General features: G+C 42.7%; 1 protein-coding gene across 1 annotated transcript; it reads right to left on the reverse strand.

Moving 5' to 3' along the window:
* Positions 1-231: 231 nt before the first annotated feature.
* On the reverse strand, positions 232-1,683 carry LOC136875851 (uncharacterized). The gene has a single exon (XM_067149470.2). The coding sequence runs from the start codon at positions 1,681-1,683 to the stop codon at positions 232-234; it is 1,452 nt and encodes a 483-aa protein (XP_067005571.2).
* Between the last annotated feature and the right edge of the window lie 22,576 nt (positions 1,684-24,259).

Genomic DNA, 24,259 nt, shown 5'->3' on the forward strand with positions numbered 1-24,259 from the left:
TTCAATTCAGCTCTGTGCAAGCCTATCTTGAACGAACTACAGAGCTAGTGGGCATAGTATTACGACGTCAAAGAGTCCTAAGCTCATGGTAACAGGTATACGCTATGAAACAGGTATGCCAGCTATTTTACTGGTGATATTTTAAAATTAAACTTTTTACACTTCACATCACAGTATACAGACACATTTAAATTAAATTCCAATTTCCTATTCATTTTCACACTGCTAACCTCACTTAATTAGTTCTAATTTCTTCAACACAGGAGTCACTCTACCCGCAAGCTCTTGAGCAAATCTGAGTAGCAGATCATCACGCTTGGGGTATCGCAAATACTTGGTTCGACACTCTGGAACAGTAACTGAGGAACATTCAGATTTATAATGATTCATTTGTACTAACCGCGTATCCAGAACCAGATTACGAGCTGTAGTAGGTGACAGAGGATGCAGGGTATAGTGATTGAAAACAGTCAGCGCACTTCTAGTAACCACAAAACTCTTCACTGAATCTTCTGGAGGACTATAATTCGCACTCCGTGTTGTGTGTAACATAGTGTGCAGAAATTTAGGAACACTCATTGCAGTAGACGTCGGGAACGAGTCGAAGAAGTATGCATTCCGAACAGAAAAGGAGGAATACCTTTCGAACACCTTGGGATCTTCAGACAGAAGTTCATCGAAAATAGACTTCCATGATGAAACCTTTACGGGAACTATCACTTCATCGACATCTAGAGGGAGAACAAATTTATAAGTATCAATGTTTCTATAAAGACAATCATTATATGGAATTAATTCGTTTCGACGTTTTTGCCACAAATTTCTCTTAAGAAACTGTGATCTGCGAAACGGTTCGTTAGGTTGTCGTCCTGGTAGTGTTATAGGAATGGTGGTAACGAGATTTTTTTCAGTATAATAGTCTAGTACTCTTTGGATGTTGGGATGCACACTATAAACATAAATGAAGAATCTGTCAGCACCGAACAACATATTCAGTTCAATCCACTCTACTAACCTAACTGATATATCTTGGTCAACAAAATTCAGTCCTTTTACGCAAACAGCGAAGTTACGCCGTGATGTAGATGCAGGTTTAATTCTAAGGAAAACCTCAGCGTTTTCACACGGTTTTAGAGTAATGGAAACACCGAGAGGTACATCACTGTTTTCACTGAAATTCGTTGGTATTGGGCAACTGAGGAGTATTGGATTGTAAACATTTTCTCCAGGATGTTGATCCCAGTGTGGAAGCCAAATTTCTGTTCTTACCGTTTCTAATACAAGCACATGACTATCGTACCAAAGTTGACAGAATAAGGTAGGTCGAGCACGGCCTCTCAGCATGGCTACAATGCGCACGAAATGGAAGTTTGACAGGCGGCGATCATAATACGCAGAGAACAGATGTACTCCCACTCCTACTGTCTGCCAGTTGAAGTGTGAGGTGAGGTTAGGTCTGGCAGGGTGAGGCTGGCAGTGAACGGGCGACCTCTGCTGCTCGTGGAGCTGTCGCTGTAAAGAATACGCTATGATGGTGCGCAGTTGAAGAGGGCTCTGCGTGGATGGCGGGGCGAGAGCTATTGCAGGAGGCTGAGGACCCAGTAGGCCAAGTGGTAGCGAGACGAAAGCACAGACTGTCAGGAGGCCGTAGAGCCACCAGCGTGAGCGCCGTGCTCGCGCCATGGAACCGCTAAACCGCGCGCGGGACAGTACTAATACAGAATGAGGAGGAAGAGACGGAAAGGCGAGCATTCAGCATGCCCCACTCACGTCCACCACACCCCCCCCCCCCTTCCACCAGCGATCCGTTAACATCTCTGTAAATAATTAAGGGGCAGATCTCATCGTTGTATATTCGACGTATAAAAAGTGGCGATATGTACTTACTTTCTTAACCATTCCTAGGACCAGAGAGGGATTTTAAACATCTTCTTCCTTAAACTCTCTTAGTAAATTTCATGCCAGATCTCCAAAACAACTCTTAAATCGTATAAGGGCCGCGAATCGAACCCGAGCGAACTGAGTAGGAAATTGTTCACTTAAAGTTTTTAGAGAACAATGTCAGCTCTTCAGAAATTAAAGACCGAGTCAGTGAGCTGGATATCGTAGCTGTAAGGTGATAGGTTCCAAACGCACACTCGACAGCCCTCAGGGTAGTTTTCTCACCCAGTGGGTCGAGGCGGTAGAATGCATCTAGGGTGTCCTCTGCTTCTCGTAAAAGAGACCCAAAGGCTTTCATATTGGGATCGTAGGTTGGCAACCACAGTTCTTCTAGCTGAGTCTGTCATTGCTTCCACTTACTTGTGCCAGGATACCCACTTTCATTTCTCCTATCCGACCTCCCTTGGTCAACGCTTGTTCTTTTCCGACCCTGGCGGTATTAGGTTTCCGAGGCGTAGGGAGTCTTTAATTTTCACGCCCTTTGTGGCGCTTGTTTTTTTCTATAGCCGATACCTTCTTTTTTCGAAGTGTCGGATCCCTTCCATTTTATTTCATCTGGTTTGTGTTAGCAGAGGCTGGTTGCCCAGTTAAACTTCCCCTTAAAACAATAATCGCCACCACCACTATCTACGAGCGAGTTTAACGACACCACGGTTCAGATCGATGTAGAAATGTCGCTGAGAGACGTCATCGTCCAGAGTTGCATAACCTTCGATGGTGCTATTTGAGGATCCACCCAGCCTCCAGGCCGATAATAATAATAATAATAATAATAATAATAATAATGTCCGGCTCCATGGCTAAATGGTTAGCGTGCTGGCCTTTGGTCACAGGAGTCCGGGTTCAATTCCCGGCAGGGTCGGGAATTTTAACCATAATTGGTTAATTTCACTGCCACGGGGGCTGGCTGTATGTGTCGTCTTCATCATCATTTCATCCTCATCACGACGCGCAAGTCGCCTACGGGCGTGAAATCAAAAGACTTGCATCTGGCGAGCCGAACTTGTCCTCGGACACTCCCGGCACTAAAAGACATACGCCATTTATTTTTATAATAATAATAATAATAATAATAATAATAATAATAATAATAATAATAATAATAATACCGGTTGAGTTGGTCGCGTGGTTAGGGGCGCGCAGATGTGAGCTGCATCCGGGAGATAGTGGGTTTGAACGTCATTGTCGGCAGCCCTAAAGATGGTTTTCCGCGGTTTCCCATTTTTACACCAGGTAAATCCTGGGGCTGTACCTTAATTAAGGCCACGACCACTTTCTTTCCACTCGTGGCCCTTTTCTATCCCATCGCCGCAATAAGACTTATCTGTGTCGGTGCGACGTAAAGCAAATTGTAAATAATAATAATAATAATAATAATAATAATAATAATAATAATAATAATAATAATAATAATAATAATTTACTTCTAGGTCCCGGTTTTAGGAGGCACTCATGTGCAGAGCCTTGTCCCGCAGGTGTTCTTCTACGTTCCAGTGAATGTACCGCACGTGGATGTCATATCTGAACACCACCGGACTGAGCGGAGATTGAACCTGCCTATTTAAGCTCAGAAAGTGAGCGCTTTACCGTCTGAGCTACTCAGTCCGGCATCTAACAGACATTAGTGCATTATTATATTCATATCTTCGGACTGTACGTGTAAGATTAGCTCGAAATCGATGAATGCTATAATTAAGACTGCGTGGATATAATATATTCCTCAATTTGTTCGAGTATGGTGACCTTTTTACATACACAGCCCGAGCAATCCAAGGGAATACCTCGTAAATTCTTGTGTTAATTGCAGCAAATTTACCTTATAATTTGTATTTACAACTTTGCCCTCCTTTACTATGTCATTAAAGCTGCCTGTAATAGCTGTGCAACATTCACAGTTATACAGTTCCCGCTAAGTGATAATGGTGTTACTGTACTAGTGAATTGCCTAGACGGAAAGCGTTACCATGAAAATTCCTCGGCACGATGTAAGCCTTGTAAAAGATATGACATTAACTCATTTTATATGTGACAAAAGGACATTTGGTGCCTTCGTGGCTCAAAAGGCAGCAGACAAGCCTCTTACCGCTGGGTTCCGTAGTTCAAATCCCGGTCACTCCATGTGAGATTTGTGCTGGACAAACAGGTTACGCTTCAAAACTCATGACTACAAACTAGTAACTAAACGTCCGCCTCTGTGGTGTAGTGGTTAGCGTGTTTAGCTGCCACCCCTGGACGCCCGGGTTCGATTCCCTGCTCTGCCACGAAATTTTAAAAGTGGTACGAGGGCTGGAACGGGGTCCACTCAGGCTCAGGAGGTCAACTGAGTAGCGGTAGGTTCAATTACCACCTCAGCCATCCTGGAAGTGGTTTTCCGTGGTTTTCCACTTCTCCTCCAGGCATGTGCCTGGATGGTACTAACTTGAGGCCACGGCCGCTTCCTTCCAGTCTTCCCATTCCTCCACAAGGCCACTGTTCAGCATAGCAGGTGAGGCCGCCTGGGCGAGTTACTAGTCATTTTCCCCAGTTGTATCCCCCGATGCCCCTGAGGCGGTAGATGTGGTATCCCTTGCTGAGTCCGAGAAAACAACCAACCCTGGAGGTTAAACAGATTAAGAAGAAGGAGAACTAAATTAACATTCTTATGAGTCTCAAAATTCACGACTCCGGACAGCAGGAGGGATGTAGTGCGCGGTGACTCACGCTGCCCTTCAACCCATGTTCGTCCACCCACTCTTAGAATGGGATATCCCATGTATTATCACCCTACCACAGACCAAATTCTCCAAGTATATCACTGATCACTGGTGCCATCGAGCAGTATACAACATAGAATTACCGGGCGAGTTGGCGTGCAGCTGTGAGCTTGCAACCGGGAGGTAGTGGGTTCGAACCCCACTGTCGGCAGCTCTGAAGATCGTTTTCGGTGGTTTCCAATTATCACACCAGGCTGTGTTTCAATTAAGGCCACGGCCGCTTCCTTCCTACTCCTAGCCCTCTCCGATCCCATCGTCGCCATAAGACCTACCTGTGTCGTGCGTCGTAAAGCCAGTTGTAAATAATAATAATAATAATAATAATAATAATAATAATAATAATAATAATAATAATAATAATAATAATAATAATAATAATAATAATAAGTTGGAATTCATTACTTTGCAAAAGGTTAAACTAAATTTAATGTACGACGGTTATAGGTTTTATAAGCAGAGAGAAATCAAGTCAGGCGAAATAGTCATAGAATATTGTCATCAGTAGCGGCGACTGCCTCCCCTCGCCCCCCCCCCCCCACTTAGTGGAGAAAACATTACATTTTTATTCCATTTTAGCCGGCTGAAACTAGGAATTATTGGAATTATTTTAAAAAAATGTATGAGCCCCTTTATCTTATCAGCCAGCAATTTAGTTTATTTTCTTTAATTCTTAGCGGAAATACGTACAAAATGTTGTTCGTCGCCGGCAACCGATTTGTATAGCGCCTCATTAAGTAGTGGAGACGGGTGTCCGGACATTTCGTACCACGGACATTCCGTACCATTTGATTTTTGAGGACATTTCGTACCACCTAGGCCGTTAACTACCTGCGAACGGTTTTTCCGTAATCCTCAGATATTTAAACCAGGACAATCCGTACCACATGATGTCAAATTGGAATTTCATTTCCACGCCAGCGGGCGTAAAATGATTCTGACAGACACACTTTAGAAATCAGAAACCAAAATAATTTACAACATCAATCACTACTGATCTGCATTTAGGGCAGTCGCCCAGCGGGCGTAAAATGAGTCTGACAGACACACTTTAGAAATCAGAAACCAAAATAATTTATAACATCAATCACTACTGGTCTGCATTTAGGGCAGTCGCAGATGGCAGAATCCCTGTCTGTTGTTTTCCTAGCCTTTTCTTAAACGATCGCAAATAAAATGGAAATTTATTGAACATTTGCTGAAGAAAACTTCTACTGTATATTATTTTAATAATTGTCCTTTAAAATATACTTATCCCTAGAGCCCGGATTTCCATGCAAATGCATGTTTTTAAATAAGCTAGTTACACTTCTCAAACTTTGCAAATATTCGTTTTATGGCTTAATAATTCCAAATAACCGTTCTTTTTCCGTGCATGTTTGCATGTTTTGGTCCTTTTAGGAGAAAATTCATGCATAATGCATATTTGGAAGATTTTGGATTTAATAGCGAATATTTGGCCGTTTATTATTGCGTAATATGACTCTTCTTCTGACTTTGGCGCATATATATTGTTAACTTACATGATAGTGCATTTCTGAATGTTAGTTTGCAGAATTTGGGACAATTTTTCCTCGTTACAGTATGTCTATTACTGAGAGACGGAGAAATGCATTCCTGGCATCCTATGTGACGGTAGCCTACATACGACAGAGGTCCTATAATCCAATTAACCAAACACTTTCTTGTTTGTTGCTTGAGTAAACAATGACGTAAGTCGGAAGGCCCCACGTCGGTGTCCCAGTTTTACAGTTGTACATTGCTATAAATTGAATCGTAAATTGTGCTTTACTCATTGACGGCTCATTTTTTCGTCTATGTTAGACGAACAAAACAATACTTGTATCACACTTCTTTGACGCCGCGTTACTGAGATAGCAGCTTACAAACTCTGGTTTTGCATTGAATCGTCTACCGTTGTTATTCTGGAATTTCCTATCCGGAACTCTCAATCGTCACACGTCTTTGTTATCGCAGCAGGCAATCGTTACCAGTTATTGAGGACATTCAAATGTGTCTCCAATCATCGCATGGAGAAGTAGCTGCGGCAGCTAGAGATAGGTTGAACGAATTAATTTGTTCAAATCCTGATTTTCAATTCGTCAAGCTTATAAAAGACGTATTGTGGTGAAAATGCAAAAGACGTACAATTTGACCTCACTTTGTTCCAAATGTCTTCATTTAAGTAAGCATCTGTCACTTCTTGTGATGTTGAAAGATCATTTTCTTTGTTGAAGAATGTGCTGGCAGATAAACGGATGAGCTTAGATCAAGACAATTTGGAGAAATTACGGTAATTTTTGTACAATGTTTTGATAGTGCATATTTTTCACTTTTGTGCATGTTTTGCTATATGATAGTGTATGAATGCATGCATATTTTGAGATTTGATAGTGCACTGAAATCCGGGCTCTACTTATCACTCATGTTTACGTAAATATTATCATAAGAAAGTTGATTTTTTGAAGTGTAAATCCTGAAACGAAACAATACAATAGAAATACGCATCGTGTTCGTACGCAAAGTGCCCGACGAGCACAAGGATGGATAATATTACAATTATTGTGAAGATTCTGATGAACTGGACGATACGTGCTTGAAGGCCACGCGGAAACAGGAAACTACTTAGAGGTGGAAGTAGCTAGATCCCCGCGACTGACGAATACGAGATAAGAATAAACACGTGTGCCAATCAGATCAGTTTCGCCCGACGGAAAGTTAACATCAGTAGCGGGCACATTGTGCGGAGACTTCTGCGCCAGTAGTGGACAATGGATAAACAAATGGATACATTAATTAGGATATCGTTTTTACTTCGCAATATTCCCCTCTCTTTCAGGTGGTACGGAACGTCCTCTCCTAAATATTTAAAAGTAATTAACTGACACTTCGCAGGTAATCAGCCCATCAAGTGGTACGAAATATCCTAGAACCGTGGAGACGTTGCATGTGCTATGAAAACGGGTAGCAGCGGTATGTCTTTTCGCCGAGATCAAGGACACTGAGGTATGATTCACCGATTGTCGCGCGTATTCACCCGTCTGGCAGTCTCATTATCGTCTCTTAGTTTCTTTGTGTGTAGTCAATTATTAAATGATTTTAATTGTATTATCACGCCGTACTTCTATTTAATTGTAATGCATGTGTAAATTGTCCCTTTAGTGAAGGTTTTATTCTGTAGTCTAGTATTGAATCAACATCTCAAAAACTGTTATTACCGCACTTAAATTGGTAAAACCTTTACCTGTCTGTGGAAATTCGCCCAGAGCGCACAACAAAATGTACCACTTTGTATGTTTTCTTCCAGTTTACATGCATATACCCCGCCCTGCCCCCCACCCGCCCGCTATATCCCACTATCCCGGATACTACTTGTAGTAGGCTAAGTGCCGGCACCAAGTTTCACCTTCTCCGTTCCTACTATCATATATCACGTCATTCGTTTCATCTCATTACCTCCTCTAATGAGGTTGACGTCAGAAAGGGCATCCGATCATAAAAATATCGCCACAACAGATTCATCTCACCTCATACCCGACCCCGTAGAGAAACGGGACATGGGTTGGACAAAAACATTCGTTATGTGGGTATTGTGAGCATTTTTCCATTCAAAGAAGATCTGGCCCGACTCGACTCTTATTAATCCTCTTCTTGGATTTCGTGAATTTTGATACTCGTGTGTTTTAAGACTCGTGAGTTCCGAGGCGAGACGGGATAAACCGCAGGCGAGACAGGTTTTTCTCCGGATACTGCGGTTTATCCTGACATCTTTCATTCCAGCAACACTCTCCAATATCATTTCATTTCATTTCATTTCACCTGTTAGTCATTAATCATTGCCCCAGAGGAGTGGGACGGGATTCGGCAGCTGGCACAGTTCCTATCCTTACCGTTAGATGAGGCTGGAAACAATCTGTGGATTTTAATTTTCAAAATAATATTTAAAGCGGAATGTGTAGAATATTACACAGTTATTGCGCTTTGTATTCCGGCCTCGCTGTGTAGTGGTAACGTGCCTGCTTCTTACCCGGAGATCCCAGTTTCGATTCCCGACCTAGTCAAGTTTTTCTTTACCTAATCTGTGGGCTACTTAGAAGTCCACTCGGCCTGTGTGATTACAATTGAGCTATCTGACGGTGAGCTAGCGTCGCCGGTCTAGAAAGCCAAGAATAACGGCAGAGAGAATTGACGTCAACTTTGGGAGGGGCAAGGCATTTTCTTCTTCCCCCCCACCACTCCCAATGATGTTAGTGGGGTAGGCCTACAGTGCCATTTTGTTGTTGTTGAAGTCATCAAACCATAGACTGGTGTGATGCATCTTCCATGCCACCCTATCGCGTGCTAACAATTTACATAACTGCTGCATCCTACATCTGCTCTAATCTGCTTTTCATATTCATACCTTGGTCTACCCGTACCGTTCTTAGCGCCTACACTTCTTTCAAAAACCAACTGCACAAGTCCTGAATGTCTTAAGATATATCCTATCATTCTATCTCCTCCTCAGGTCAAATTTAGCGAAATAGATCTCCCCTCACCAATTCGATTTAGTATCTCTTCATTCGTGATTCGATCTATCCATCTCACTTTCAGCATTCTTTTGTAACACCACATTTCGAAAACTTCTTTTTATTTCTCAGTTGATTATCGTCCATGTTAAACTTCCATACAATGCCACACTCCAAAGGAAAGTCCTCAACAACGTATTTCTAATTCCTATATCAATGTTCGAAGTCAGCAAGTTTCTTTCCTTAAGGAAGCCCTCCTATGCTTGTGCTAGTCTGCATTTTATGTCCTGCTTACTTCTGCCATCCTTAGTTATTTTACTACCCAAATAACAATATTCATCTGTTTCCTCTAAGACTTCATCCCCTAATTTAATATTTCCTTCATCACATAACTTCGTTCGACTGCACTCCATTACTTTTGTTTTGGACTTATTTATTTTCACCTTGTACTCCTTACCGAAGATCCTGCCCATACCATTCAGCATTTTCTTCAGATCTTCTGCAGTCTCAGCTGAAAATAACGATATCATCAGCAAATCTCAGGGTTTTAATTTCCTCTCCTTAGATTGTGATTCCCTTCCCATATCCTTCTTCGATCCTTTACTGTCTGTTTTATATAAAAATTGAAAAGTAGGAGGGACAAATTGCAACCTTGCCTCACTCCTTTATGGATTGCTGCTTCTTTATCAAAACCCTCGATTCTTATTACTGCAGACTGACTTTTATACAGATTGTAGATAATTCTTCGTTCTCGGTATTTGATTCCGATCCTTCAGAATCTCAAATAGCTTGGTCCAATTAACTTTATCGAATGCCTTTTCAAGATGTACGAATGCCATGTATGTGGGCTTGTCCTCCTTAATTCGATCCTCTAAGATCAGACGTAAAGTCAGGATTGCTTCAAGACATGAGATTAGACAGCGGGCATTCCTTCAGAGAAGTACATTTCCCAATGGGCACTGTTCAGGCGGTACATCTGGTAGTAGTATCATGAAATTAACAATATACAGTTACAGGTGATGTATTCAGAAAATGTATTTATGAATCAAGTTCTACTCTTTTTACTTATGATTCCTTTTGACAGGTTCGTACATAAGACATTTCTTCAAAATTTATTTAAGAATCAAGTTCTATTTTCTGTTTACTTATGAATATTATTGAAAGCTCTGTACATTAGACTCGTTCAAAAAAAGAATTTCAGAAACAAGCTCTATTATTGTTTTGTTTTTCTCTGTTTGTTTGTTTGTTTGTTTGTGAATATTGTTATTGTATAGGAATGTTTGCATTAATAGCTCTTCCTCATTTTACATGCATGTGTTCATGTTAATCATGACCCGCCCTCCCTCCCCCGCCCCCCCTTCCCCAATAATTACCTGAAGTCGGTGCGCCTGGCAGAGAGGATTCGTCGTGCCAACCACAAGGCGGCTCATAAACCTGCAGGCCTTCGTGATGAGAAGCGGCAGCTTGGTAGCCCATGGCTTTTTGGGCCTGTAGCGCCATGGGGTTTGGTTTATTCCGCATTGCGTGGTATACAAATATGCTGTCATAACATACTAATGAGTTGGTTGTGTGTATTCATTGCTTGCACGGTAAACAGTGAGAGTCGAGGAGTAGCGATCGAAGGTATTAGATATGAATTAACGAGGCACTCCCACGTACTCTAGAAACTTGAAACTTAATGGCATCCTTTTTTCTGGTGGTTTAACGTAGCAAAAACACACGACGCGAGCATAGGAAAGGCTAGAATTGGGATAGTATCGGCCGTCGCTCTCATTATGGTAAACTCCGAGTATTTGCCCAGTCTGAAAACCTCTTCAGGGATTCGAATCCACCATTTACTCAAATACAAGATGACGGCTAGCGACCCAAAACACGCAACTATCACACTTGCTAGAAGACGAGGGGAAGATATTCAAATGAGAAAATGTACAATTGAAAATGGACATACATGAATTAGGTGGTTTCAGGTTCCCTAGCAACTTAACTTGCTGCCAAGGTAACTTCAAAACCCTCCCCCCCCCCCACAAAATTGCCTAGAAATCGGAAGATTCCCAAAACTCTTCGAGGGTGCTCAAAAGCAAACTAGTAAAAGTAAAAGTATTCAAGCATGTTCCCTTGTGATGAGGGGCAGCAGATTACATCCGCTATATACTCTGCCTGTCGGTCATTTGGGAGCTTAGGTTTGTGAGTGTGGCAGTGCTTCCACTTACTCCTCACTTCCATCTTTCCTTTCGAGGTAACACCAGCTCACAGGACTACCTTTTGTGAGGAAGGACAAAGACTTTGTAAATAGCTACTAAATGAGGAAATTGAGTCACCATTCTCAAGTACAATTGTGTGTGTACTTCCTGTCGGTGGAGTGGTAAAATAACACCCGCGGTATCCACTACCTGTCGTAAGAGGCGACACAAGGTGCTCTTAACTTGAGAGCTCGGGTTGGTGACCACGGGGCCCTTACCTGCGTCCTGGCACTGCTTCTACTTGTGCCAGGCTCCTCACTTTCATCGATCCTATCCGACCTCTCTTGGTCAACTGTTGTTCTTTTCCGGCCCGGACCGTATTAGATTGGGAGGCCTAGGGAGTCTTTCATGCCCACGCTCTTCGTAGCTCCACTCTTTCCATTGCTAATATCTTCATTTTCGAAGTGTCGGATCTCTTCCATTTTCCTCCCACTGTGGCTAGGGACAGTAGAAAAAGACCCACGATATCTCCTGTCTATGGTAAGGGCTGACTTAAAGCGGTCCCAGAGGCTCTTAACTTGGCAACGTAGGTTGACGACCACGGGGCCCTCAGCTGCGTCCTGCATTATTTCCGCTTATTTGTGCCAGGCTCCTCACTTTCATCTATCCTATCCGACTTAACATGGTCAACTCTTGTTCTTTTCCGAAGCCGACGATATTACAACATTCGAGGCCTAGGGAGTTTTTCATTTTCATGCCTTTCGTGGCCCTTGTCTTTATTTTGGCCAATGCCTTCATTTTTGGAAGTGTCGGACCCCTTCCAATATTTTCTCTCTTATTAATGTTAATAGAGTATGGTTGCCTAGCTGTACTTCCTCTTAAAACAATAATCACCACCGCCACCACCACCACAACATCTATATCCCATATGATCAGTGTTAATAGAGGATATTTTCCCAGTCCATTCCTTAGGCTGAATAATTAGCGTTGAGGAATTCGGACCGGAGGTTTCCGGGTTTGATTCCCGGCATGATGGGGGATTTCAATCGCGTCTGATTAATTATTCTCTCTCGGGGACCGGGTGTTTGTGTTTGTTCCGACAGTCTCCTCTTCATATTCAGACAACATGCAATGGTGATTAGCAGGTGTATGCATACGTTTTTGCCAGTTTTTGTGGTAAAGAAAACACGTGAATTCACATGCGCGACTCAATTCGTACACGAGACCCCCCGAGTGTTTGAAGATCTTCTTAAAACAACAGCCACCACCCTCAACCTTCTTCTAGTTATTATTATTATTATTATTATTATTATTATTATTATTATTATTATTATTATTATTATTATTATTATTCCGTCAGTTTCTCTTTTATCCTAGCGGGTGCGAACTGGCACATATGAACTTGGGCCAGGTAACGACTGATGTCCTTTCTGGTGCTAACCGTAGCCTATGTGATGAATTACACTTATGTTTAGAGGCATGACTTGTTTGCATTAACCGTAAACGAGAAAAAAAATATTTTGGAGCAATTTTGAGATATTTTAACGAGTAATATTATTAAGGTTACGAAATTAGTGATTTCGTTTTCGCGAATAACAGCGAATTAAAACGATAAGGCAAGTTTAAAGCGAAATTTACTTACTCGTATTTTGGTATAAGTGAAAAAAATTCAGCGAAATTCCTGGAAAATAATTAGCTTGAAACAGTATTCCAGTATTAGGTGTGTGAAGAGAAAAGGAAGGCAGAATAAGAATTTCACAATCCGACAGAAATACCTGTTAGTTTTAATGGTACGGCCATATAGGTTTAAAGCTACGAGGGCAGATCAAAAAATAACTTGCACTTCTCTGATATGGCCATTTATTACACCACCTATACAACAGCAACACGACCATAACGACGTACACTGTAACGTTACTTTTCCACATAGTTTCCAAGAGACTCCAAACATTTCTGCGAACGCACAACCAACTTGTCGATGCCGGATGCATAGAAATTTCCTCTAGCGTTCTGCAACCACTCGGAGACAGCGGCCTTCACCTCTTCATCGGTCTGGAAAGATCGATCACCGAGCTCCGTTTTGAGCTTACCGAACAGATGAAAGTCACATGGCGCTAGGTCGGGACTGTAGGGTGGATGTTGCCAGACCTCCCACTTGAAACGCTGCAGCAGTTCTCTCATTTGGCGGGCCTTGTAAGGTGTTGCGTTATCGTGCAACAAAATCACACCGGGGCTCAATTTCCCCCGGCGCTTCTCTTTAATCGCTTTACGCAACCGGTGCAACGTTTGACAATACGACGCCGCGTTGATCGTCGTTCCTTACGGCATGAATTCCACGTGCAGCAAATGCTCCATATTACAGAACACTGTCGCCATAACCTTACCGGCTGAAGGTTGAACCTTGGCTTTCTTCCGTTGTGGCGATGAGGGGTGCACCCATTCCATTGATGTTCTCTTCGTTTTGAGGGTGAAGTGATGGACCCACGTTTCGTCGCCTGTGACGATTCGCCGCAGAAACCCGTTGCCGTCTGCGGCATAGCGTTGCAAAAATGCCAGGGAGGATTGGAAACGTTGTCCCTTGTGCTCATCGGTGAGAAGACGTGGGACCCATCTTTGACACAGCTTACGATATCCAAGGTCCTCGTGAACAATGGCGAACACACTGCCATACGACATGTTCAGCTGCGTCGCGATTTCTCTCAGTTTAATGCGCCGGTTCTATCTAATGATCGCATTCACACTGTTGACCTTTGCACGGGTCCTGGACGTTGCGGGCCTGCCTTCGCGATGGTTGTCCGTGATATCCGTGCGTTCGGCTTCGAATTGCTGACGACACTTTACGATACCTTGCTTGGAAATGGCCCGCTCCCCATACAGAGCACTAATTTCACGATGAATATCCGTGCAACTCTTCCTTTTGGCCCATAGGAATCGGATTGTCGCACGCACCTCACATTTGGAGTGAACGTCCAGTTGACGCTGTAACCCATTGCATTTGGCCGCTATTCACACAATACTAGCCGAGACACCACAGCGACCTGCCTAACAGACGTGTGGGCAGTGTCTGTCCCTTTTTCCGCTGTGCCCTCGTTTGCGACACAGCGCGCTGCTGCGGCGCGTTAGTGCAACTAACTTTTGATCCACCTACGTACAATTTCATCCAGAGTGAATAAAGTTATTTAAGCCTATACTGTAGTGCTTTATTCCCGGACTTAAAAATATCGATTTTATTTGAATTCCGTTCGGTCATCTTTTCGTGGCTTGGCATTAATATGGACTTAGCAATAAAAATCGAAATACTTGAATATCTCTGCTATCATAGCCGGCACGGTAAAAATGTATAAGACATAAATGGTCGGATATGTAAATCTATATAACTTCAGTTATGTAGTATTTATCGATAGAACCATTAATAACATAAATATGGGAGAGTAACATTTAGGCCTACCCCTAATCTACCGTTTCACTCAGCGTGAATAAAATTATTTATAGCCTAGATTGTAGTGCATCATTACTCGACTTTACATACCGATTTTCATTAAATTCTCTTCAGGAATTTTCTCGTGATGCCCAGACAGACAGACAGACAGACAGACAGACAGACAGACAGACAGACAGACAGACAGACAGACAGACAGACAGACAGACAGACAGACAGACAGACATGACGGCAAATTAAAAAGTGCATTTCCTTGTTACTGCGTAGACGACCGATACAAAAATACCATTCTTTCTAAATTCTGAGCAATATATATGTACGAATATACGAATGGCATACTGTATTGTTTTATACTTTATTTTGTGTACGTCTGGGCATGGTTCACAATTCACATTTCACTTTTGAAGGAGGTGAAGTGTAACTAGTGTCTTGTTCCACCGTCCGGTAGCAGCACACTCACAGGGGCCAACGAATGCAGTCGCCATAGCCATTTCATAACAACACTGTCAGAGTAGTAGCAGACATGGAAGGCAACCGTCAGGGTCAAGGCTAACTATGAAGTCGGCTGGATCGTGTTCATGGCGTTGCAAAAGTTCTCTGCACACGTTCACACGCCTCTGCTTTTCGTCTGCATACAAGAGTCTAGGCACCCACGTGGATGGCACCTTCCCCAACTGTAATTGGCTGTGCACGATCCGCTGCAGGGCGTTTCGGCTAATTCCCGTGTCTGCCTCCATTCCCGTAAATGTGATGCATTTGTTTCCTTCGACGGCCTGTTCGACCCGCGCAATGTTGGCTTGTGTTGACTCTGTCACATTCCTTCCAGAACTGGTTCCCGTGTCCACTGATGTGCGTTCTGTTTTCCAACCTTCCACCCAGTTGTAAACTGTTTTCCGTGACGGCGCATGTTCTCCACAGACTGCCACCAAGCGCCGATGAATTTCTGCAGTGGTCACGCCTTCTTTCCATACGAACCAAGTCATATAGCGTTGTCCCTGACGGCTGCTTTCCGGCTATGACGGGTGCATTCGTTGGCCCCTGTGTGTGTGCTGCTACCAAACGGTGGAACAAGACATTAGTTACACGTTATCACCTTCAAAAGTGAAATGTGAACCATACGTACAAAAATAAAGTGTAAAACAATATAGTACGCCCTTCGTATACATAGGGTTATTCACCTAAGGTGTTATACGGAAATAACGTTTAAACCATAAGATATCGGTATTCTGTTTTCATATTCGTAAATGATACCCAGGGGTTTGTAAAATAATGTGCTACGTATTATCATGGGGTGATTAATAAGTGAGGTATTTATACTAACTCCATATTTTTAAATGGAACGACACAGATTCATGCAGCTGGCATAAAAGTTCAACTGCGTACAACTTGAAATATGTAATTATTTTCAAAATCGGACAGTTACTTTCTCAGATAAAAATAAGAACAACTTGCGCATTAGACGGCGTGCAGTCGGGCAAGGACATATTGACACGCAAGTAGTTTCCTGGGTGTGATTGCAGCCACAGAATGGATACCAGGAATGTAAGCATATCGTAAATATGTTACGGGTTTGCAAAGTGTGTATGACAGGTGAACTCATGACAGGACAGGGAGGGTTAGTGTTTCTAAAAGGAATAAAATAATTACTTTGACTTGGTAACTAAAAAAAACCGAATCAAACCAAACCAAACAATAACTTTAATCTTTCTTCCCGTTGTGTGTTCGCCAGTCATACAGTAACGTTGCAAACCCAGGGTATGTTACGTTACATCACATTTTGTGTACGATAGTTTACAGTACATGCCTGGTATCCGTTCTGTGGCTGGAATCAATGCCAAGAAACAGCTTGCGTGCCAATAATTCCTTGGCCTACCGCACGCTGTCTGATGCGGCATGCAAAAGCCCGAATGCGGTTTTTATTGATATCTCAAAAAGTAACTGTCCGATTTCGAAAATACATATTTTAACTTGTACGCAGTTTAACTTTTGGGCCAGACGTATGTATTCATTATGTTCCATTTAAAAGTATGGATTTAGTATTAATATCTCGGATATTAATTACCCTATTAGAATAAGTACCACGTTATTTTACAAGCCCCTGGGTATCATTTACGAATATGAAAACAGAATACCGGTATCTTTAATGGTTTAGACGTTATTTCCGTGCAATTTCTTACACATATACAAGGTGTACAACTTTGCTTGCGCCGTTTGCCGATGGATGGCGACAACGGTACGTAGCGGTCGAACGAAACAGATCGCAGACGTCAGACAGTTAGCTTGGACCTTGGTCAACATAACCCCATTCAAACTTAGTCGAATGTGTGTCTGCATCATAAAGTTGCTCTCGATTAAGCATGGCAGTGTACGAGCCAAATTCTCGGCATTTGCGGGAGGTGTTACTATTTTGTTTCAAAATGAAGAAAACAGCGGCTGAGTCTCATCGAATGCTCTCACGTACGTATGGTGAGGACGCTATTAGTGGAATAACGTGTCGTGAGTGGTTTCAACGCTTCAAGAACGGTGATTTTAACGTCGAAGACCGGCATAGTGGTGGAAGAGAGAAAGTTTTCGAAGTTGCAGAATTGGAGACATTGCTCAGCGAAGACTCGGGTCAAACTCAAGAAGAATTGGCACGATCAGTGGGAGTGACACAGCAAGCCATTTCAAAACGTCTCAAGACCATGGGCATGATTCAGAAAGAAGGAACTTGGGTCCTGCATGAGTTGAAACCAAGAGACGTTGAACGGGGACGAAAAATGGGTTCATTACGATAACCCTAAACGCACAAAATCATGGGGATATCTCGGCCATGCTTCAACGTCGACCGCAAAACCGAATATTCACGACTCCAAGATCATGCTCTGCATTTGGTGGGACCAGCTCGGCGTCGTGTACTATAAGGTGTTAAAACCCAGTGAAACAATCACAGGTGCTCGTTATCGAACACAATTAATGAGTTTGAGCAGAGCATTGAAAGACAAACGGCCGCAATACAGCGAGAGGCACGATAAAGTGATTTTGCAACACGATAACGCTCGACCCCACGTTGCAAAAGAGGTAAAAACATACCTAGGAATGTTAAAATGGGACGTCCTATCCTACCCGCTGGATTCTCCAGACATTGCTCCCTCTGATTACCACCTGTTTCGACCAATGGCGGATGCCTGGCTGACCGACACTTCCGATCTCGTGAAGAAGTCACATATTGGTTCGATTCGTGGATCGCTTCAAAAGATGAACAATTTTTTCGACACGGGTTTCGAACACTACCCGAAAGATGGGAGAAAGTCGTGGCCAGCGATGGACACTACTTTGAATGATACATGTGTAAGTAATCTGTTTCATTAAAGCCTCCAATGTTGGGGACAAAACGGCGGAAGCAAAGTTGTACACATTGTATGTAAATAAAGGCCACCTCCGTGGCTCGCGCCAGCCTCTCATCGCTAGATACCGTGGTTCAAATCCCGGTCACTCCATGTGAGATTTTGTGCTGGACAAAGCGGAGGCAGGACAGGATTTTTGCGGGTACTCCGGTTTTCCCTGTCATCTTTCATTCCAGCAACACTGTCCAATATCATTTCATTTCATTAATCATTGTCCCAGAGGAGTGCGATAGGCTTCGGCAGCCGGCACATTTCCTATCCTGGCCTCTAGAAGGCGGCTTCACTCATTCCATTCCCGACCCGGTCGAATGACTGGAAACAGGCTGTGGATTTTCATTTCACATATATATAAATAAGGAATGTTGGATATTCAGCCCGAAGGCTGGTCTGATCCTCTACAGCTCCACCAACAGCTTTCATAGATAGCCTAGATGTCACTGAAGAGGTATACGTGGGAAGTGAGGAGTGAGGTAGTTTCCCGTTGCTTTCCTCACTGAGCCAGAAGTTGCTTTTACATATCAGTCTGCCAAGACCACTGAAATGCATGCACCAACTGACCCTACGTGCGATATTTTCACACTGTTCATAACAGGGACTGGCTGCATAAGGAATGGTATTACTAGCATTAGAGCGCAGGGATTGCGAGTCAAGATAGTGGGGAGGTGTCTGGTTACTTCAGGCAGAAATTGGTCGTGATCGTGGACACAGGAGGAACTGCTGATGATGGAAAAATGTGAGGAGGAAATGAGTTGCAGAAATCGAGAGCAGGGCGACATCAGTACGGAGAAGGAAGAGAGAAGAGGGGACTGCGGTGTCAGCGGGCAGGTAGCGAAGACAGCAGAGTCCTTGGTGAGTCAGAACAGCCCAGGAAGGAGTGAATCAACAAGTAGGACACTAGACCGAAGTGAAGTGGATACAGGTAGTGAAGAGGTGACGGGAAGGGAAAGGAGTCAGGGTAGTGACTCAACCTCCCCGAATAGGAATAATGCAGAAATAAACCTGGAGAGAAAGCAGGCGTTAAATAAGGCGAGATCCTTAAGTTTAAAAGATCTATGGGGTGGGAAAAAAGGCTCTGGCACGGAAAAGGGGAAGGATGGGGGTGAGAAGAAAGAGAGGGATGGGGTGGAGCCAAAAGGAAGAATCACGAGAAGTAAGGGGGGAAGTGGTGAAATGCAGAAGTATAGGGAGGGAGGGGGAGGAAATAAATAACTAGATATGGTGATAGGGATGCTGAATATTGAGGGGTTGATGGGGAAGTTAGGGAATAAGGAAATTGTGGATTTAGTGAAAGATTTTGAGATTATTGCTCTAGTAGAGACGTGGTTAGGGAAGGGGGTTGAAATTACATGGGACGGTTATAGAGTAGTTAACGTGTTAAGGAAAAAATAGGGAAGAGGGGCCGAAACCCAGGGGGCATAGTAGTTTTAATAAGAAATGAGATAGCTGAATGGGTGGAGACGTTACAGACTAGGGTAGAAGGGGTAGTGTGGTTGAGAGTAAAAATGGGGAAGGGGGCAGCGGAAGCAATTTGTCTGGCACTGCTTTATAACCATCCGAGCGATTCAGTGTATGCAAATAAACATTTTTTTGACGAACTGATTGAAGAAATGAACACAATTAAAGGAATGTATGTAGAAGATGGGATGATTTTATTGGGGGACTGGAATGCGAGAGTGAGCAATAGAGTACCGGTATACGGGAAAGAAGTAAAAGTAGACGGGGTACTGCAAAGGAAGAGTAAGGATAATGTTGTAAATAGTTATGGAGAAAGGTTATTAGAGTTATGTGCTCTAGAACATTTATTTATTTTAAATGGGTGGATGAAGGGGGATAGTGTGGGAGATTTGACGTATATTACAACAAATGGAGGGAGTGTGGTGGACATTGGAATAAGCTCAGAGATAGCGTTAAGGAGAATAATAAGTTTTGAGGTGTTAGAATATGGGTTGACAGAACATATGCCTATCAGAATAAAATTGAGAACGTTGGTCGCTGATGAGAAGGGAAAGGTGGAGGAAAGTAAGGAGAGGTATAGGAATGGAGGATGGAAGTATGTATGGGATGATAATACTAAAGAGAAATTAAGACGGCATTTGAAAGAGGAGGGAGATATATTAAGGGTAGGAATTGAAAGGGCGGTAGAAGGGAATGATATGGATAACGTGCTAAAATTAATTGAACTCCCTGTATGGAGGGTGAGGAAGAAAGTGAGGAGAAGGGTAGAGGGAAAAAAGAATAAAATGAATGGATGGTTTGATGAAGACTGTAGGAGAAAACGTAAGGTTGTAATGAGAGCCCTAGCGGAGTTTAGGAAGGAGGGTGTGCAAGAAAAAAGGAAGGAATATTGTAAATTGAGAAGGGAATATAAGGAGGTATTGGATGAGAAGAAAAGAGGATGGAAGGAGGTGGAAGCTGAAAAAATAAATATTTATTGTAGAAGAAATTTGAGAGGATTTGGGAGTCAATAAACAAGAGTAGAAGAACGAAACCGGAGGGGAAGGGGGATAAAATAGGAGAAAACGAGTGGGTTAGGCATTTTAAAAGGCTTTTAGAAGGGGAGAGGAAATTGGGTAGAGAAATAGACAAGTCACATATAGGAAGGGAATTGGAAGTAGGTATTACAGTATTGGATGGGGAGATAACAAGGCAGGAGGTAATTACAGTATTAAAAAATGCTAGACCCAAGGCTGCAGGAGGTGTGAATGGTATTTCCAATAGTGTATGGAAAGAGGTAGGGGCAAATGAACCGATGTTGAGAGGGATTGTGAAATTCTTTAATAGGTTGCTGTAAACGGGGAAATTTCCTAGAGAATGGAGGAAGGGGGTATTATGCCCTATTTATAAAAATAAAGGAGCTAGTAGTGATCCAAACAACTATAGAGGAATTACACTCCTAGACTCGCTGTCAAAGGTGTACACAGGGGTTTTGGAGAATAGGATAACAAATTGGGCGGAACAGTACGGTAGGATATCTGAGTTCCAAACTGGATTTAGGAAAGGATGTAATACAGTTGATAATGTTTGGATTCTGGACACTTTGATTACAAAGTATGTGAGGATAGCAGGGCGTAAATTATTTATAGCAGCAATTGACTTAGAAAAAGCCTTTGATACGGTCAGTAGGGAGGCGCTATTTTTGAGATTAGGGGAGGTTGGAATGTCGAAAAAAATGAGGGTGGCAATTGAAACTATTTATGAGGAAGTGTTTGTGATGATTAAATTGCAGGATGGAAGGTTGAGTAAGTGTTTTGAATCGAAAAGTGGGGTGAGACAGGGATGTAAGCTATCCCCGATATTATTTATATTATTTATAAATAATATTTTAGAGGGTCATGGTGGAGACGCATGGCAATGCCCTTGGGTAGGGAAAATGGAGGTTCCGGGGTTGCTATTCGCGGATGACCTATTGATTTTGGCTTTGACGGCAAATGGGTTGCAAAAAGGGTTGGACAAGGTAGTTGAATATACTAGGAAATGGTCTCTCAGAGTAAATGTAAGAAAGACTCAGATAATGGTGTGTAGGAAAAGGGGTGGGAAAAAGAATAAGGAAGTCTGGAGGCTGGAGCAGGAAGAAATTAAACCAGGGGGAAAAATTGAGTACCTAGGTGTAATAATTAGTAAGAATGCTTCTTGGAAAAATCAGTGTAAGAAGGCAAAACTTAAAGGAAGAGGAGCGCTTGCGGTGGTAGGAGTATTAGAAAAGAAATTTCCAGACGTTAAATACAAAATTCAGAAAACGGTGTTTAAATCACTGGTAATGGGCAAAATGCTATTTGGGGTTGAAGTATGGGGAATGGAGGAAGACAGGAGTGAACTAAACCAGGTGGTGGCGAAATTTAGCAAGATCATGATGGACCTACCGAATTGTACAGCCAATGCCGGGGCCAGATTAGTCTGTAAAGAATCGATAGAGGTTGAAATAGCTAAGAGGGTGTTCAAGTACTGGATTAGATTGGAGGAAGGGAAGGGTGGGGCGTTAGTACAAGAAACGTTTAATTTTCAGAAAGGTATGACGAATGAAGGTTACTGGGTGAATAAGTGCAAAAAATGGTTACAAAAATTGGATTGGGGGTATATGGAGAGGTCTGGGGGGATGGTAGGAATAAATGGGTATGGGAAAGGATAAAGGGAAGACTACTAGATATTGAAAGACAGAGCTTAATAGGGGAATGTAGAGAGAGAGTCTCTTTATCAGTATTAAATAAATTGGTGGAAGTAATAAACCCGAAAACGGAGTTTGAGGGTAGAAGGGATAAGAGAGGTTTGTATTGGTGGATACTGGGTCTTCCGAGGAATAGGGGGTGGGTAGGTAGTGAGAATAGGGATAGATGTGTGTTATGTGGAGAGAAGTGGGAGGACCTGCATATTTTTAATCAATGCCGACCTTTGGCGGAGATAAAGATCAAACTACTAAGTAAGAAGGAGCTGCATATGGTAGGGGAAAGCTATAAGATAACATCTTGGTTATGTAGAGAGTGGGAGAAAGGAACGAATATAGCGAAATTCTTAAATGTGGCCAGAGCTATATTTATAAAGAAATTGAGGGAGTAACAGGGGTTGTGCAGATAATGTGGTTCGTGCTGAGGGAGAAAGGGGGAAGGCATTCTGCTCAGAGGAATGGATATCCGCCCTGAGCAAATGCGGGAAGGGTATCATGGTAATCATGATATCAGAAGAGGGGACTGTAGTGTTAGGGGAAAGGGGGAGAACACCTTGCCCTGTGGAAAGGTGATCCGCCTGGGGCAAAGGGAAAGCCTGAGAAAATTAGGTAAGCGTTGAGAAAAGGGGAGGTTGAGTAGGTTTGAGGGTAGTGTAAAGCTTAGGTGGAAGTAAAAAAAAAAAAATAAATAAAACAACAAAAGCGAGTTGACTGAGTGAACTAATGGACTTGGAATGGAGTACTGTCTGTTTGTGTGTAAATGAGGAGTGAAAAAATGGATTGTTTAAGTGTATTTGTGTGAGGAGGGAGTATATAGAAGGTATATGTGATAGAATTGTGATAGATTAAGTGGGAATGTAGTTAAGGAGAAAATGTTGGCAGTATGGAAATTATGAAAGTAGGTCATATGAAAAAAATTTAAAAAATTTAAATGGTGTAGATGCCTTGATGAGGGGTGTAAAATTGAGGGATTCTTGATGTTTATGTATTAAGTTTAATAGGACGGAAGAAATGGGATCTAACAGTTTGATGTAATTGAGGTGTTGTAGACTGAGAAGTCGGAGTGAATTAATGGATTTGGAATGGAAACTGTTTTGTTTGTGTGTAAGTGAAATGTTAAAAAAAAAGTCAAATTGTTTTAAGTGCGATATAAAATGATTGTTAGTTGATGTTTAAGTCTGAAGCTTAATAAGGTGAGTCGGTTTGATATATGAAGTGTGGTGCGGTAGGTGGAGAAGACTGAGTGAACTAATGGACTTCGAATGAAAAAAGTTTGTCTGTGTAAAAAAAAAGTGTTAATTGTTTTAGGTGCGTTGATGAGGGATTTTAAATGGTTGTTAGCTGATGTTTAAGTCTTAAGTTTTATAAGGTGAGATGTAGATAGCGGGAGTAGTGCGTGAGAGGTGAGGGTGACGTATCAAGGGAAGAGGGAGGGGTGGGGGACTTGACCCCACTCCAAAGAAGTTAGACTTGAGCATGTCTGCACGGAAATGAAAAGGATAGGGAAGGTAGTGTGCTGACAATGGACAAGAGTATGTGTGACGTACATAGCGGAAGTGTGTTGCAGGCCACCTGTTGGGTCTGGTTTCAGCCAGGGTGGCTTGTAACACATGATAAGGAAAGGAACACAGTGTTTGTCAGCGAGGGTCGGTGAGATACGATACCAGTTCTCACGGGGCAAGGCTGGTGGCTGCTGTAGACGGGTTGGTGGGCGTGTGTTCCATGCCAGGGCTGTTGCAGCGACCAGTCTAATTATTTTCTTTTTAATTATTTTTTAGGTGGTAGTCAGGGGTTGGGCTTTGGGTAGTTAGTAGTGCGGTATCGTCCTGCATGTGTGCTGGCTATCCGCGTACGTGTGGGATGATACTGAGTAGATGTAAAAGTAGTAAATGTAGT

Source organism: Anabrus simplex, chromosome 6 (genome assembly GCF_040414725.1).
Source record: "Anabrus simplex isolate iqAnaSimp1 chromosome 6, ASM4041472v1, whole genome shotgun sequence".
In the NCBI taxonomy this organism is placed as follows: Eukaryota; Metazoa; Arthropoda; class Insecta; order Orthoptera; family Tettigoniidae; genus Anabrus; species Anabrus simplex.

Bases quoted from the DNA above. Each gene is read 5' to 3' on its own strand.
- LOC136875851 (XM_067149470.2), bottom strand. From the start codon at position 1,683: ATGGCGCGAGCACGGCGCTCACGCTGGTGGCTCTACGGCCTCCTGACA.